General features: G+C 49.6%; 1 protein-coding gene across 1 annotated transcript in view; it reads right to left on the bottom strand.

Annotated features, from left to right (window-relative positions):
- Positions 1 to 229: 229 nt before the first annotated feature.
- The window catches only part of POC1A (POC1 centriolar protein A), a 78,471-nt gene continuing 64,398 nt past the window's right edge, over positions 230 to 14,302 (bottom strand). The window contains exons 7-11 of the mRNA XM_063941321.1: positions 7,707 to 7,840; positions 5,883 to 5,951; positions 4,015 to 4,167; positions 3,488 to 3,661; positions 230 to 434 (exon numbers count right to left, since the gene is read on the bottom strand). Of these exons, the coding sequence (XP_063797391.1) occupies positions 342 to 434; positions 3,488 to 3,661; positions 4,015 to 4,167; positions 5,883 to 5,951; positions 7,707 to 7,840 (623 nt within the window). The 3' untranslated portion in view covers positions 230 to 341. The remainder of the gene's footprint in view (positions 435 to 3,487; positions 3,662 to 4,014; positions 4,168 to 5,882; positions 5,952 to 7,706; positions 7,841 to 14,302) is intronic.

Genomic DNA, 14,302 nt, shown 5'->3' with positions numbered 1-14,302 from the left:
AAAAATATAAACGTGCAGGCACATCCTGTTGCTGTACAGGACATATATACGTGTGTACCCCCTTGAATATATTTTAGTTTTGGAACGCACATGTAAGGCTGGCTAGGGTATAAGGAACCCCATTGTGAGCGCCCTGTTATATACAGGTCTCCTTACTGCAATAAGTAAATACAAAAAAATAGCCAATACACAAAACCAAAGTTTGGCCAATTGAGACAGTGAATAAATCTAGTATTACAAATGGTTTATTAAAATAAATTATATTAACAATTTTTAAAAAAAACAATAAAACAAAAACACTCATACAGCGTCACCCGTCCCACAGTTCCCATCTGCTGGGGTCACTGCGGGTGAGAGAAGGTCTCGTCTCTTCGTACATATTCTCGCAGTTTGTCTTCGGTGAGAGAAAGTCTCTGCTCTAAAATCGCTACAGTCTGGAAAGATGACAAAAATGAGATCAGGACTCAAACGTGGCTGATAAAGTGGAAACAAACTGTAAATTATACGGCTATAATTTATCAGAGCATTAACAAAAATGTATAACGAACTAATTGTATACAATGCCAAATCGCCCACACCCCGTTACTGGCAACCAGTGACCGGATCTCCCACACCCCCTACAGGCAACCAGTGACCGGATCGCCCACACCCCCTACAGGCAACCAGTGACCGGATCGCCCACACCCCGTTACTGGCAATCAGGGACCGGATCGATCACACCCACTACAGGCAATCAGTGACCGGATCGCCCACACCCACTACTGGCTATCAGTGACCAGATCGCCCACACCCCATTACTGGCAACCAGTGACCGGATCTCCCACACCCCCTACAGGCAACCAGTGACCGGATCGCCCACACCCTCTACAGGCAATCAGTGACCGGATCGCCCACACCCCGTTACTGGCAATCAGGGACCGGATCGATCACACCCACTACAGGCAATCAGTGACCGGATCGCCCACACCCACTACTGGCTATCAGTGACTGGATCGATCAGACCCCCTACTGGCAACCAGTGACCGGATTGCCCACACCCCGTTACTGGCAACCAGTGACCGGATCGCCCACACCCCGTTACTGGCAACCAGTGACCGGATCGCCCACACCCCATTACTGGCAATCAGTGACCAGATCACCCAAACCCCATTACTGGCAGTGACCAGATCACCCAAACCCCATTACTGGCAATCAGTGAGCAGTGACTGGATCGCCCACACCCACTACTGGCAATCAGTGAGCGGATCGCCCACACCCCATTACTGGCAATCAGTGAGCAGTGACTGGATCGCCCACACCCACTACTGGCAATCAGTGAGCGGATCGCCCACACACCATTACTGGCAATCAGTGAGCGGATCGCCCACACCCCACTACTGGCAATCAGTGAGCAGTGACTGGATGGCTCACACCCACTACTGGCAATCAGTGAGCGGATCGCCCACACCCCATTACTGGCAATCAGTGAGCAGTGACTGGATCGCTCACACCCACTACTGGCAATCAGTGACCGGATCTCCCACACCCCCTACAGGCAACCAGTGACCGGATCGCCCACACCCTCTACAGGCAATCAGTGACCGGATCGCCCACACCCCGTTACTGGCAATCAGGGACCGGATCGATCACACCCACTACAGGCAATCAGTGACCGGATCGCCCACACCCACTACTGGCTATCAGTGACTGGATCGATCAGACCCCCTACTGGCAACCAGTGACCGGATTGCCCACACCCCGTTACTGGCAACCAGTGACCGGATCGCCCACACCCTCTACAGGCAATCAGTGACCGGATCGCCCACACCCCGTTACTGGCAATCAGGGACCGGATCGATCACACCCACTACTGGCAATCAGTGACCGGATCGCCCACACCCACTACTGGCTATCAGTGACTGGATCGATCAGACCCCCTACTGGCAACCAGTGACCGGATTGCCCACACCCCGTTACTGGCAACCAGTGACCGGATCGCCCACACCCCGTTACTGGCAACCAGTGACCGGATCGCCCACACCCCATTACTGGCAATCAGTGACCAGATCACCCAAACCCCATTACTGGCAGTGACCAGATCGCCCACACCCCATTACTGGCAATCAGTGAGCAGTGACTGGATCGCCCACACCCACTACTGGCAATCAGTGAGCGGATCGCCCACACCCCATTACTGGCAATCAGTGAGCAGTGACTGGATCGCTCACACCCACTACTGGCAATCAGTGAGCGGATCGCCCACACCCCATTACTGGCAATCAGTGAGCGGATCGCCCACACACCATTACTGGCAATCAGTGAGCGGATCGCCCACACCCCATTACTGGCAATCAGTGAGCAGTGACTGGATCGCTCACACCCACTACTGGCAATCAGTGAGCGGATCGCCCACACCCCATTACTGGCAATCAGTGAGCGGATCGCCCACACCCCATTACTGGCAATCAGTGAGCAGTGACTGGATCGCCCACACCCACTACTGGCAATCAGTGAGCGGATCGCCCACACCCCATTACTGGCAATCAGTGAGCGGATCGCCCACACCCCATTACTGGCAATCAGTGAGCGGATCGCCCACACCCCACTACTGGCAATCAGTGACCGGATCGCCCACACCCCACTACTGGCAATCAGTGACCGGATCGCCCACACCCCACTACTGGCAATCAGTGACCGGATCGCCCACACCCCACTACTGGCAATCAGTGACCAGATCGCCCACACCCCACTACTGGCAATCAGTGACCGGATCGCCCACACCCCACTACTGGCAATCAGTGACCAGATCGCCCACACCCCACTACTGGCAATCAGTGACCGGATCGCCCACACCCCACTACTGGCAATCAGTGACCAGATCGCCCACACCCCATTACTGGCAATCAGTGACCGGATCGCCCACACCCCATTACTGGCAATCAGCGAGCGGATCGCCCTGTAGAGTAGGAGATGTGCTTTATCTACCGCAGCAGAGCCGACTGTTGCACTACTTTGAGACATGTTACTATCGATGTCTGACCCACAATCTCATTGCTGGTTTATCCCACATTGGTTGGCATATGTAGTATGGCCCGAGTTTACAGGTGGCGTGGGATGCTGGCCGATCTCGGGTGTTTGTTTTTAAAGCAGTAATCATTTACAAATCATGGTTTTGCCTTGTAAAGATTGCCCTTTTAATAAAAAAACGTCCAAAATTGTCCTGCCTCCCACACCTCCGGAAAATTTGGCCGCTATTCTATATGCCCCTGGGTGTTAGTGGCGGTGCGTATGTCGGTACTGGAGTAACATAAGGTGAAGCCGGCCCACATACTAGGAATCGGCCAACCTTACATTAGGAACATTCTTATATGGTGGCAGCGGAGTTTATAATATTCCGTGTTGGCATTATTACACATCTGCTTGTTGCACAGAGCAACCACCAAAACAACCGCTGGGACCGACGCTCCCGGAAATAAATGCATCTTTTCGGCTCGTTAGCCGACCTCACCTGAGTGAGGATATCCAACTGTCCAACGATGTGTTCCAACGTATTGGCTACGTTGTGTAGGTTATAGGCCTCTGCTGGTGGTGTCGGACGGTGAGGGGAGAGGGGCTTAGGTGGTACCGGGCTTCTTCTGTCCTCCACACTCCCCGCAGAGCTATGCGGAGCTTGCAGCGAAGGCTGGAAATACATGTAATAGAGATGAAAAACAAAAAGACCCAGAAAGCAAACAAAGGTAGAACGAGGAAGTCCGGGTACAAGGCGCTGCAGACAATTCACCCCGCATCAACACTCTGCGGAAGTAAACAGCGTAGCATGTACCAGCAGGTAGGTGCTATTTATACACTCATTACAACACACATCAGGGTGTAGCCGTTATGCAACTCCCATTATATAAGATTAAACACTCGCTGCTGTTCTCTCCCATTTCCACAAAGCATCAAGAAACCTTTATTAAAACAACTCAGTGCCCGGAAAGGCTGCAACGATAACGCTAGATATTGTTAGCTATAAAGAACTTTAGAATTTCCAACCTCATATATCGGATCATTCGAGAAAGGCGGATGCGTTGAATTGCGCAGACAGCTTGTTTTGGCTTCTGCGCCGTTCACGAACGTGTCCCGCAGTTTGTGCTTCAGGAGGTCGGCGTAGGTGGTGGAGTCAAAGTTAGTTTTCCAAACCATTATCTGGAAGAAACACAACTGTGCGTAAATAGCGGCTTTACAGAGGCGACGAGCCGAAGACGCGACAGTAAGGTGAAACGCGGCTCCTTTCATCCTGATCTCCCAAACTGATTACGGGAAAGCCAAACAGCGGAACCCACTACAACGGGAAGTGGAACAGGGGAGCCGCCATTGGGCCAAGTTTGGAATTCCGTTACAACAATTCAATAACTGCCTGGTATTTATTATTTTGTTTAAAGAGAAAGCTGAAGATTAATGATGGATGTTGTGATGCTACAAAGGGATTTCCAGGTCTGCAAAATACGTTACAATAATTAACAAACAAACACTTCCTTGTACAGAGAGGCAGCGAGCCGACACGCACAGGAACCAAATCCAGCCTACATTAAAAAATAAGAATTTATAGAACAAGTGACGGGAATGAAAGGGGTAAATAAACCATACTTGGTGCATTAATGAATAATAATAAAAAAAAATATAAAATCGAAGACAGACTTAAATAATTATTTTAGAACAGGGCACGACAAATCCCAGGGGCCAGGTAGTCAAGGCCCCTAGATTTTGCTGCCTGGCTACCAGATTTTGGAGGGAGGAAGCAGATACTCTCCAGCCGCAGCGGAGATTTTTGGAGGTGTGCCTGTATTGCGGCGCCCATTTCTTGCACAGGAGTGCATGTCCCGTCCTGCTCTGTCTGCTGTCCCCAAACTCCAGCTGCATAGAGATCTCCAATAAGAGGATCTATGCCTGACCAAGGATTGCGGCTTTGGAGGGGTAGTGATGTGGACACAGGGTAGGAGGGACTGTTTGCCCGGGGGGAGGCTGTGGAGTGGTTGTTTGCTTGGAGTTACCCCCTTATTTGTGTGGTCCCGTGGGGGTTGGTTGCCCATGGGGTTAGCTGCTCATTAATGTGGCTGGGGGAAGGGGGGGTAGCTGCATTAGGAGTTACGGGGACCTGGCTCTTACACTTTCATCATGACTCCTAGATTTTAGAAAAATTTGTCAAGCCCTGTTTTAGAAAGTCAGTAACATTTTAACTAGCCAACATCCTAAATGTGTTACTTCCCTCTTATGCCTCTATATCCTTCCTTAGTGGTAGAATTGCTGTCCGAGTAGATATTTAAGCACCGATACCCCCCTCAACGCTATGTAACAATTTAGCATATTTTATAAGTGAGGACACAGTGCGAGATTGCGGGCGGGGGTTTCACTGAACCTCGGTTTGCGCATCTATTGTGTAAAATGAACTACAACCTAAAATCATGTATTCATATTGCTATTTTGCAGAAGTCCTCAGTGTTCTATTGATTATATTTCCCAAAAGTACACTAATTAAAAAAAATAAAAGGAAGTACTTTAGATAAAAACAGAACCAAGGGCGGCAAAACAGATTTGCCGTAAAAACGGTAAGGCCCCAGGTATTAGGGAAAAGTCTGACCCGAGGGCTGCGAAACTCCCAGCTCACAAAGCTTCTCCATTTGTGCTGCGCTCAGGACACTTCTCCCAGGTACACTGTATAGTGCGGATTTATATTGTGAGAACTGTGCAGAAACGGATAGCCGCACAGACCGGAAACGTGGAACATTCCTCTGGTTAGACCTTTATTAAGCATGAACGGCAGGATGTGTAGAGTCTGGCGCATTCCTGGTTACTGGTGTCTGTGACTCGCACACACGCGAATAGGAGTATTCCAGGTATTTGTGTACAGTGCTTGCACTCACTTGTTCATCGGATCCTCCAGAGGCAAAGTACTTTCCTTCTCTTGAGAATTTGACACAGGTAACTGCTCCCTGTAAAGACACAATACAATACACTGAGAACGTCATTCTTTACTCTTGCACACTAAGCACCAGTCAGCTAAAAGGAATGCTCCACTTTAAACCAGTTCATAACTCTGCCCAATCCCACCCCACAAAACTTCCATAAACTTTGCTCCGTTTTTTTAAAATCAACACAATTCAGTAATATGTAAGTTAAAGAGCAAGGAAAGCTAATGGGCATAATTATATAATCAAAACTCTCATAAAACATACATAACAGAAGAATGACGTTCACCTATCTTTCAATATTACTGGGCTATGCAGAAGTAGGAGTTAAATGCTTGCAGTCTCCTAGGTAACATGTTCTATACAGAAAGATAAATTCCCATATAGTGGCACGATCTGTCACCGCAATTAAGAACAGCAGAAGACAGTTTTTTTGCCATTTTGTTCAACACTATCACCTAAAGGAGGTGTGGAAATATTACATCACTCTTTACGTTTTGCAAAGCTCAGTGATAGGATGGGTACTATGGGGGTCATTCCGAGTTGATCGCTAGCTGCCGTTGTTCACAGCGCAGCGACCAGGCTAAAAATCAGCATTTCTGCGCATGCGTATGCACCGCAATGCACACCCGCGATGTACGGGTACAAAGCCATTTGTTGTTTTTCACAGGTTCTAGCGAAGTTTTCAGTCGCACTGACGGCCGCAAGAAGATTGACATGAAGGGGACGTTTCTGGGTGTCAACTGACCGTTTTCAGGGAGTGTTTGCAAAAACGCAGGCGTGGCGCTGGGCGATTGTATGACTTCAAATCCGGACATGAATAGGCTGAAGTGACCGCAAGCGCTGAGTAGGTTCAGAGCTACTCAGAAACTGCACAAACTGTTTTGCAGAGCTCGGCTGCACAGGCGTTCGCACTTCTGCTAAGCTCAAATACACTCCCCAGTGGGCGGCGGCATAGCGTTTGCACGGCTGCTAAAACTAGCTAGCGAGCGATCAACTCGGAATGACCCCCTATAGCCTGTCTGACCACATCCAGAATCCGACGCTTGTTCACCCGACAAGCAAATGCTGCCAGTTATAACACACAAGATGTCCTCACACCGTTTATTTTTTTTAATTTTGTTTGATAATTAGCTAATTAACATGATAGCAAGATGATTCATAGCCTACGGTACTTGGAGGATCTTAAGGAACGTTTCAGTGTAAACCCAATCAACGTCTATCCCGCATTTGTCGAATTTATCCAGTATATTTATACAAACAATTTAAGAGAGAGAGAGAGAGAGAGAGAGAGAGAGAGAGAGAGAGAGAGAGAGAGAGAGAGAGAGAGAGAGAGAGAGAGAGAGAAGAGAGAAAGAGAGAGAGAAAGAAAGAGAGAGAAGGAGAACAGAATTTTAGAACAACGCGTCTCCGTTATATCAAGATTTCACTGTTTCCATTGATTTAATGAGCATTTAATCGCCAAGTACAGAGATGAGAAGGTCCATGAAAGTTCCACCGATATCCTTCACAATTCTGCTCAAGGCTCTAGAAAAGGTTTCTGATTGCCGACAGATTTCAAGATGAACATTTTGCGTTTGTGACCAGTGTGATATTTACAAGAGGAAAACGCAAACCGTAGGACAGCGGTTCTCAAATGCGGTCCTCAAGGAACCCCAACAGACCAGGTCCACATCAGGGTCCAGTTAGGAACAGACAGAAGGCAGCTGTGAGGGATTTGTTACTGAGCAGCCAGTGCCATGATGGCTAAAGGGCTGCAGTATATAACCGGCGGCTCACCTGATGACCGTGAAGTGTATATAACAACCGTCCTTCCAGCAAATCCAGAATCTTCAGTGTGGAATCATTGGAGGATGTGATGAGATAATTCCCAGACGGGTGAAAGGAAAGAGAGTTCACCACCCCACTGTGCACTGCAAGACACAATGAGACGTAAGTGCATCATCGTAACACCAGGTGACAGGACAACCGCCATCTCCAACCGCTACCAAACATGGAAGTAGAGCAGGTTTAAAAACGTGTATTGCCCATAGCAACCAGATTCTAGATAAAATATTCTAGACCGAATCTTATTGGTTGCTATGGCCAGTCCTTACACCAGGGGTGGCTAGACTTTTGGGACCTGGGATCTAGTCTTTGTTCACTTACTTACCGGTGATCTACAGACGTCAAATACCACCACCAATACCGACGCACACATTTAAAAATAAGAATTTACTCACCGGTAATTCTATTTCTCGTAGTCCGTAGTGGATGCTGGGACTCCATAAGGACCATGGGGAATAGCGGCTCCGCAGGAGACTGGGCACAACTATAAAGAAAGCTTTAGGTCTAACTGGTGTGCACTGGCTCCTCCCACTATGCCCCTCCTCCAGACTTCAGTTAGGATACTGTGCCCGGAAGAGCTGACACAAGAAGGAAGGATTTTGAATCCCGGGTAAGACTCATACCAGCCACACCAATCACACCGTATAACTCGTGATACTATACCCAGTTAACATTATGACAACAACTGAGCCTCTCAACAGATGGCTCAACAATAACCCAGTAGTGAAGCAACAACTATATACAAGTATTGCAGACAATCCGCACTTGGGATGGGCGCCCAGCATCCACTACGGACTACGAGATATAGAATTACCGGTGAGTAAATTCTTATTTTCTCCGATGTCCTAAGTGGATGCTGGGACTCTGTAAGGACCATGGGGATTATACCAAAGCTCCCAAACGGGCGGGAGAGTGCGGATGACTCTGCAGCACCGAATGGGCAAACTCTAGGTCCTCCTCAGCCAGGGTGTCAAACTTGTAGAATTTAGCAAATGTGTTTGACCCCGACCAAGTAGCTGCTCGGCAAAGTTGTAGAGCCGAGACCCCTCGGGCAGCCGCCCAAGAAGAGCCCACCTTCCCCGTGGAATGGGCTTTCACTGATTTAGGATGCGGCAGTCCAGCCGCAGAATGTGCAAGCTGAATCGTACTACAGATCCAGCGAGCAATAGTCTGCTTTGAAGCAGGTGCACCCAACTTGTTGGGCGCATACAGGATAAATAGCGAGTCAGTCTTTCTGACTCCAGCTGTCCTGGAAACATATATTTTCAGGGCCCTGACTACGTCCAACAACTTGGAAGCCTCCAAGTCTTTTGTAGCCGCAGGCACCACGATAGGTTGGTTCAGATGAAACGCTGATACCACTTTTCGGAGAAACTGGGGACGAGTCCTCAATTCTGCCCTATCCATATGGAAAATCAGATAAGGGCTTTTACATGACAAAGCCGCCAATTCTGATACACGCCTGGCCGAAGCCAAGGCCAACAACATGACCACTTTCCACGTGAGATATTTCAAATCCACGGTTTTAAGTGGCTCAAACCAATGTGACTTTAGGAAATCCAACACCACGTTGAGATCCCAAGGTGCCACTGGAGGCACAAAAGGGGGCTGAATATGCAGCACTCCATTAACAAAAGTCTGAACTTCAGGTAGTGAAGCCAGTTCTCTCTGGAAGAAAATCGATAGAGCCGAAATCTGGACCTTAATGGAACCCAATTTAAGGCCCATAGTCACCCCTGACTGTAGGAAGTGCAGGAAACAGCCCAGCTGAAATTCCTCCGTTGGGGCCTTCCTAGCCTCACACCACGCAACATATTTTCGCCATATGCGGTGATAATGGTTTGCGGTTACTTCTTTCCTAGCCTTAATTAGCGTAGGAATGACTTCCTCCGGAATGCCCTTTTCCTTCAGGATCCGGTGTTCAACCGCCATGCCGTCAAACGCAGCCGCGCTAAGTCTTGGAACAGACAGGGCCCCTGCAGCAGCAGGTCCTGTCTGAGCGGTAGAGGCCATGGGTCCTCTGAGATCATTTCTTGAAGTTCCGGGTACCAAGCCCTTCTTGGCCAATCCGGAACAATGAGTATAGTTCTTACTCCTCTTCTCCGTATTATCCTCAGTACCTTTGGTATGAGAGGAAGAGGAGGGAACACATAAACCGACCGGTACACCCACGGTGTCACTAGAGCGTCCACAGCTATCGCCTGCGGGTCTCTTGACCTGGCGCAATACTTTTCTAGCTTTTTGTTTAGGCGGGACGCCATCATGTCCACCTGTGGCCTTTCCCAACGGTTTACAATCATTTGGAAGACTTCTGGATGAAGTCCCCACTCTCCCGGGTGGAGGTCGTGCCTGCTGAGGAAGTCTGCTTCCCAGTTGTCCACTCCCGGAATGAACACTGCTGACAGTGCTAACACGTGATTTTCCGCCCATCGGAGAATCCTTGTGGCTTCTGCCATCGCCGTCCTGCTTCTCGTGCCGCCCTGTCGGTTTACATGGGCGACCGCCGTGATGTTGTCTGACTGGATCAGTACCGGCTGGATTTGAAGCAGGGGTTTTGCCTGACTTAGGGCATTGTAAATGGCCCTTAGTTCCAGAATATTTATGTGCAGGGAAGTCTCCTGACTTGACCATAGTCCTTGGAAGTTTCTTCCCTGTGTGACTGCCCCCCAGCCTCGAAGGCTGGCATCCGTGGTCACCAGGACCCAGTCCTGTATGCCGAATCTGCGGCCCTCTTGAAGATGAGCACTCTGCAGCCACCACAGCAGAGACACCCTTGTCCTTGGAGACAGGTTATCAGACGATGCATCTGAAGATGCGATCCGGACCACTTGTCCAACAGGTCCCACTGAAAGGTTCTTGCATGAAACCTGCCGAATGGAATCGCTTCGTAGGAAGCTACCATTTTTCCCAGGATCCGCGTGCAGTGATGCACCGACACCTGTTTTGGTTTTAGGAGGCCTCTGACTAGAGATGACAGCTCCTTGGCCTTCTCCTCCGGGAGAAAAACTTTTCTCTGTTCTGTGTCCAGAACCATCCCCAGGAACAGTAGACGTGTCGTAGGGACCAGCTGTGACTTTGGAATGTTTAGAATCCAGCCGTGCTGTTGTAGCACTTCCCGAGATAGTGCTACCCCGACCAACAACTGCTCTCTGGACCTCGCCTTTATCAGGAGATCGTCCAAGTACGGGATAATTAAAACTCCCTTCTTTCGAAGGAGTATCATCATTTCGGCCATTACCTTGGTAAAGACCCTCGGAGCCGTGGATAGACCGAACGGCAACGTCTGGAATTGGTAATGACAATCCTGTACCACAAATCTGAGGTACTCCTGGTGAGGATGGTAAATGGGGACATGCAGGTAAGCATCCTTGATGTCCAGTGATACCATGTAATCCCCCTCGTCCAGGCTTGCAATAACCGCCCTGAGCGATTCCATCTTGAACTTGAATTTTTTTATATATGTGTTCAAGGATTTCAAATTTAAAATGGGTCTCACCGAACCGTCCGGTTTCGGTACCACAAACATTGTGGAATAGTAACCCCTTCCTTGTTGAAGTAGGGGCACCTTTACTATCACTTGTTGTGAATACAGCTTGTGAATTGCCTGTAACACTGCATCCCTGCCTGAGGGAGTGGTTGGCAAGGCAGATTTGAGGAAACGGCGGGGGGGAGACGTCTCGAATTCCAGCTAGTACCCCTGAGATACTACTTGAAGGATCCAGGGATCCACCCGTGAGCGAGCCCACTGATTGCTGAAATATTTGAGACGGGCCCCCACCGTACCTGGCTCCGCCTGTGAAGCCCCAGATTCATGCTGTGGACTTAGAGGAAGCGGGGGAGGACTTTTGCTCCTGGGAACTGGCTGTATGCTGCAGCTTCTTTCCCCTACCTCTGCCTCTGGGCAGAAAGGACGCGCCTTTAACCCACTTGCCCCTATTGGGCCGAAAGGACTGTACCTGATAATACGGTGCTTTCTTTGGTTGTGAGGGAACATGGGGTAAAAATGTAGACTTCCCAGCTGTTGCTGTGGAAACGAGGTCCGAGAGACCATCCCCGAACAACTCCTCACCCTTATAAGGCAGAACTTCCATGTGTCGTTTGGAATCTGCATCTCCTGTCCACTGCCGAGTCCATAACCCTCTCCTGGCAGAAATGGACATTGCACTAATTTTGGATGCCAGCCGGCAAATATCCCTCTGTGCATCCCTCATGTATAAAAGTGGTCTTTTATATGCTCTACGTTTAGCAATATAGTGTCCCTGTCTAGGGTATCTATATTTTCTGACAGGGAATCTGACCACGCAGCAGCAGCACTGCACATCCAGGCTGAAGCAATAGCCGGTCTCAGTATAACACCTGTGTGTGTATATATAGATTTCAGGATAGCCTCCTGCTTTCTATCAGCAGATTCCTTCAGGGCGGCCGTATCCGGAGACGGTAGTGCCACCTTCTTTGACAAGCGTGTGAGCGCTTTATCCACCCTAGGGGATGTTTCCCAGCGTGACCTATCCTCTGGCGGGAAAGGGTACGCCATTAGTAACCTCTTAGAAATTAACAGCTTTTTATCAGGGGAAGCCCACGCTTCTTCACACACTTCATTTAACTCTTCAGATGGAGGAAAAGCTACTGGTAGTTTTTTCTCTCCAAACATAATACCCTTTTTTGTGGTACCGGGGGTAACATCAGAAATGTGCAACACATTTTTCATTGCCTCAATCATGTAACGTGTGGCCCTACTGGAAGTTACATTAGTCTCATCGTCGTCGACACTGGAGTCAGTATCCGTGTGGACATCTGTGTCTGTCATCTGAGGTAGCGGGCGTTTTAGAGCCCCTGATGACTTTTGAGACGCCTGGGCAGGCACAGGCTGAGAAGCCGGCTGTCCCACATTAGGTATGTCGTCAAACCTTTTATGCAAGGAGTCGACACTGTCGCGTAATTCCTTCCACAGCACCATCCACTCAGGTGTCGACCCCGCAGGGGGTGACATCACGTTTACAGGCATTTGCTCCGCCTCCACATAAGCCTCCTCATCAAACATGTCGACACAGCCGTACCGACACACCGCAAACACACGGGGAATGCTCTGACAGAGGACAGGACCCCACAAAGCCCTTTGGGGAGACAGAGAGAGAGTATGCCAGCACACACCAGAGCGCTATATAACACAGGGATCCCACTATAAATGAGTGTTTTCCCTTATAGCTGCTTTTTTATATATCATATATATATATATATCTATACTGCGCCTAAATTTAGTCCCCCCCCCCTCTCTTTTTTACCCTTCTGTAGTGTTCAGACTGCAGGGGAGAGCCAGGGAGCTTCCTTCCAGCGGAGCTGTGAGGGAAAAATGGCGCCAGTGTGCTGAGGGAGATGGCCCCGCCCCTTTTTCGGCGGACTTTCTCCCGCTTTTTCTGGAATACTGGCAGGGGTAATTTTACATCTATATAGCCTCTAGGACTATATATGATGTAGATTTGCCAGCCAAGGTGTCATATATTGCCCTCAGGGCGCCCCCCCCCCAGCGCCCTGCACCCATCAGTGACCGGAGTGTGAGGTGTACATGAGGAGCAATGGCGCACAGCTGCAGTGCTGTGCGCTACCTTGGTGAAGGCCGAAGTCTTCTGCCGCAGATTTTCCGGACCTCTTCGTTGCTTCTGGCTCTGTAAGGGGGACGGCGGCGCGGCTCCGGGAACGAACACCAAGGTTGGGTCCTGCGGTCGATCCCTCTGGAGCTAATGGTGTCCAGTAGCCTAAGAAGCCCAAACTACCACCTGTTAGGTAGGTTCGCGTCTTCTCCCCTTAGTCCCTCGCTGCAGTGAGTCTGTTGCCAGCAGATCTCACTGTAAAATAAAAAACCTAAATATACTTTCTTTCTAGGAGCTCAGGAGAGCCCCTAGTGTGCAACCAGCTCAGCCGGGCAAGATTCTAACTGAAGTCTGGAGGAGGGTCATAGTGGGAGGAGCCAGTGCACACCAGTTAGACCTAAAGCTTTCTTTATAGTTGTGCCCAGTCTCCTGCTATTCCCCATGGTCCTTACGGAGTCCCAGCATCCACTTAGGACGTCAGAGAAAATAGCATTAAGGATGACGCAATCAAATAACACCAATAATAACGCACATACACCCATGTGCAGAATACCCCCCTTTCCACTCCCATTGCAGGACAGCCCGCTGTGCAACATACCCCACCATGTGGTGATTCCCCCTGTACAACACCTCACCCCCCATGCAGAATACCCCCTTCCCCTCCCAGTGCAGAACAGCTCGATGTGCGACATCACCTTCTGTGCATATCTCCCCCATCCTTGTGCAGCTACTCTCATGTGCAGCTACTCTCATGTGCAGAGTACCACCCCCACCCATTGCAGAACAGCGTGCTGTGCAACATACTGTCCTCCTTCATGTGCAGATTCCCACTCCTCCTCCCAGTGCATAATAGACCCCCGTGCACAACTCACGCTGGCTCCCCGCTGTCACGTGCCTGCTCATACTGTCCTGCCACCGCTGACTGGATCAAACTAGATCTAACAGGAGCACAGGCTCCTC

The sequence above is a fragment of the Pseudophryne corroboree genome, chromosome 9 (assembly GCF_028390025.1).
Source record: "Pseudophryne corroboree isolate aPseCor3 chromosome 9, aPseCor3.hap2, whole genome shotgun sequence".
NCBI classification, from domain to species: domain Eukaryota; kingdom Metazoa; phylum Chordata; class Amphibia; order Anura; family Myobatrachidae; genus Pseudophryne; species Pseudophryne corroboree.
This window is presented reverse-complemented; position numbering and strand designations above follow the sequence as displayed.